This window comes from Acanthisitta chloris, unplaced genomic scaffold (genome assembly GCF_000695815.1).
Source record: "Acanthisitta chloris isolate BGI_N310 unplaced genomic scaffold, ASM69581v1 scaffold1989, whole genome shotgun sequence".
NCBI lineage: Eukaryota > Metazoa > Chordata > Aves > Passeriformes > Acanthisittidae > Acanthisitta > Acanthisitta chloris.
The window spans coordinates 87,871-91,246 of NW_008692884.1; the positions used below are offsets into that span (position 1 = coordinate 87,871).

General features: G+C 36.4%; 1 protein-coding gene across 2 annotated transcripts in view; it reads right to left on the bottom strand.

Moving 5' to 3' along the window:
- Positions 1-553: 553 nt before the first annotated feature.
- MED30 (mediator complex subunit 30) overlaps positions 554-3,376 on the bottom strand; it is a 14,235-nt gene continuing 11,412 nt past the window's right edge. The window contains exon 4 of one of the 2 annotated variants that reach the window (XM_009082826.1): positions 554-863. In XM_009082826.1, coding sequence (XP_009081074.1) covers positions 768-863 — 96 coding nt within the window. In that variant the 3' untranslated portion in view covers positions 554-767. The remainder of the gene's footprint in view (positions 864-3,376) is intronic. The other variant, XM_009082827.1, reaches the window with a different exon arrangement.

The following is a 3,376-nucleotide window of genomic DNA, read 5'->3' on the forward strand; positions in this document are numbered from 1 at the left end:
GACAGTCATAGGGAAAAGGATTAATGAGGCATTTATTCAGTGCATTCTGGTAAAAAAACCCAAAGTATTCCAACCATACATAATGCTACAAGAATACACCACCATACAATAGCTAGAGCAGTACTCAAGACATTTATAATACATAGTTACAGAAGAAGATACTGCAGTCTTCCCTTAAAAAGACTTTATTAAATCCATAAGGATATATGGGCAATTTTATGTAGCCTTTGAGTTTTGCTGCAATTTATCTAATTTTACATGTATCCAGTGATAGGATATGAAGTAAGTTGAACTTATATGGCATAGTAGCCCAGAGTACATGTTCCCACAATGGAGAAACATATTGAATTGCAGTATCTGATTGCTGATTTCAGCCCTCAGGCCACTTTCCTGGCTGTAGAGGTGTCTTGCATTGCAGAATGGCACAGGAACACGCTTTTAAAACTGTGAATTGTATGATAAAGAAAATGCAGAAACTCTTCATTTATAAAACCTCCATTTGCATAGCAATCCAAATTATTACTGTAAGTTACTGATGCTGCACAGCCTAAGTGAATCACTCAGGCAAAACCTGTAGGATGAATATTCTACAAAAACAGACACAACACCATTGAAGTTATTACAAAAACCCCAACATTTTAATCTTGAAGCCTTTTCAAACATTACTGCAATATGATTGTGGGAAAAGATGTTACTTTTCAGAAAGAAGTTAAATATATCCAAACAGATTTGTATCCTCTTCAATTCCAAATTCTGATTTTCCTTGTTCAGTTCCGCATTGCCAACATTGCATTTATGTCCCAAATGAGATTCCGTAACTGATCCATAATCTGCTTCAGCTGCTGATTCTTCTGTTTCAGTTTCTGTGGGAAGAGTTTATTACAAGTTTTTTCATGATCAGTTCAAATAGCACACTCAAAAAATTGAACAAAAGTTACAGTGTTATGAAATGCTATGTGAACCTTTTTCTCAGTTGTCTGTGAGCACTATTAGTGGGATAATACATCTCCTTTAAAGCACACACTAAAAAGTACAAGAAAGCTTCAAAAGTTAAGGACCATTGCTACAGGGGGAATGCTGTTTCTTTGCACAGCAGTCTTTAAAATCAAAACACCTGAGAGCTTCAGAAGCTGGAGGCTTGTGGGGATCAGTCCTTGCTTTTTAAAGTCCAAAAGAGACCACTCTAAGTAGGAAGAAAGAATCTGGTGAACGGGTAAATTTATGTGAATGTATGCTGTTTAACTTGGGTGCACAGAAAAATGAGGGATTAACAGTAGAAGTTTGAACAAAGCACAAGGTATAGGTAAAGCCAGTCAAGCTTTTGCAGCCCTTCTGCCTATGTAGGTCAACTGCAATATACTATGAGTCCTGTCTTGAAAAAGATTTTCCCCAGTATGCTGAATACTTTAAAATTATGTATTTGTTTTGCAAACTGCAGAAGCATTTGAAGGAACAGAAAAACAGAAACTCACTTTTATTGGGTTGCATAACCAAAACTTAAAAATTATGCCTTTACAGACAAAAGATCGGGACATTAAGACATCACACACTGTCCCTAATCTTGCATGTTTCACAATAATACACATATTTATTGTCTGATTTATTCATTTTTCCTGATCAAATCAAAGCTGCCAAGAACGAAGTTGCTGCTAACAATATACAGTATGTCCTTCACTTCACTGATTTGATGTCAGTCTTCTCACATTAGAGATCAACCTACTCATTCATTAGGTAAGTTCAGAGTTCCAATCAAAGTGAAAGCTACCATCAAAACAGAACAAACTATTCAAAATGTTTCACAAATGGCAATACATTAAAAGGTGACTCAGATCAGTTATACAACCAAAGTAACTTGGAATAGTGATAAAATGAAGCAACAAAAGAAGCAATATCCTGAAAATTATTCTCCTGAATTTTGATGCAGACAACACAACAATATTTTTAAGTTTTCCATCTGGTCAGCTGGAAGAAAGGTACAGAGAAAAACAAGCCTGTTCACTTCAGACCTGTAAAAACAGTCTGAAGTAATACAGCAACTAGGTTTAGATTACATGGGGACATAAGAAGGGAAATATTCCTGAACTTTCGAGGACACATTCCCTGGAAGAAGAGGCAACGCTCAGTTCCAGACTCCTGAGGATGTGAAAACAGATGTAGGACAGTGCATCAACTCAAAATTTCTAATCAAGCATGTGACAGACTAAAATGTGTTTTAAAGATAACTATGTGCATTTATCTAATGCTTCTTTCTTTTCCACTTGCTGATTCAAGACTTCACAAAGAGATCCAAGTCCTAAAGACAAAAGAGAAAACTAAGGAGAATGTAGTTACCACAGCATCCAAATCACATGATTCTAAGTGTCTTCTTCCAAAAGTGCATAATGTAAGATTTCAATGCTTGAGAAAGCAGAAGAGGGATGAGATAAACAAGCATGTCCATACCTGTGGCATTTATTAACATATGTATATTTGTCATTCTCATCATGCTTCAATCTTAGAGAAATCACTGAATGTAACACGAAAAGTACTAGTTTAATTCAAACTCTCACTCCCTGATACTGAGGGGATGCCATTTTCAGATTTTTCAAAACCTTCATGAACAGAAATGAAGGCTGAACAGTCAGTGATGGTTATTCAAGTCACAGACAGAAATTAAGAACCATTAACCTCTGAAAAGGAGACTGTGCTCTCCCTCTGTCCATGTCTAATTGTACTGTTAAACACAGTTACTTAGGTAAGCTCACAAGAACTTTACGTAAGTTATACCCAAAAGACTCATTCTGTAAAATTGTTTTCATTTCCTGTGCAAGTATTATGACACAGCAAATTGCTTGATCTTTATTTTATGCTAGACAAGGGAACCTTCAAACTGGATTTCATTTGTTTTCAAAGCATCTGTAAAGACAAGTATAAAACTGTTTCTGTATTTTTCTGATGATAATTTTAGATCCTTGTCTTCAGTGAAGAGCCATTTTCTTAGCTCTTCTATTCTACTTCTTCTACAGACAGAACATCTAAGATGAAGCACCATCCCTGGATTGCTAGGCTGTTGGAAGAATAAAGACAGGAGAAAAAAATCCACTTCAGAGATCGCAGTCTCCTAACTGAAATGCATATAGTGATCTTTGTTACTGATCTTTGACAGGCAGTGGTCCACACCACAAAGTGCTACATAATTAATATGTTCTGCACCACTGGAAGTGCTGGCCTCTGCTTAAGACTTTGCTGAGCCAGTAACAACATCTCTACTTGGGTCTAACCTTGGAAAGATAGGTGAAATGGCCTTCTTGGGAAATGGGTAAGTTCTGTAAGCAGCTTTTGCAGCAATGACAAATTTCTGTTTGAACAGATTGCTTGCAAGTTGTCTCCCACTCTT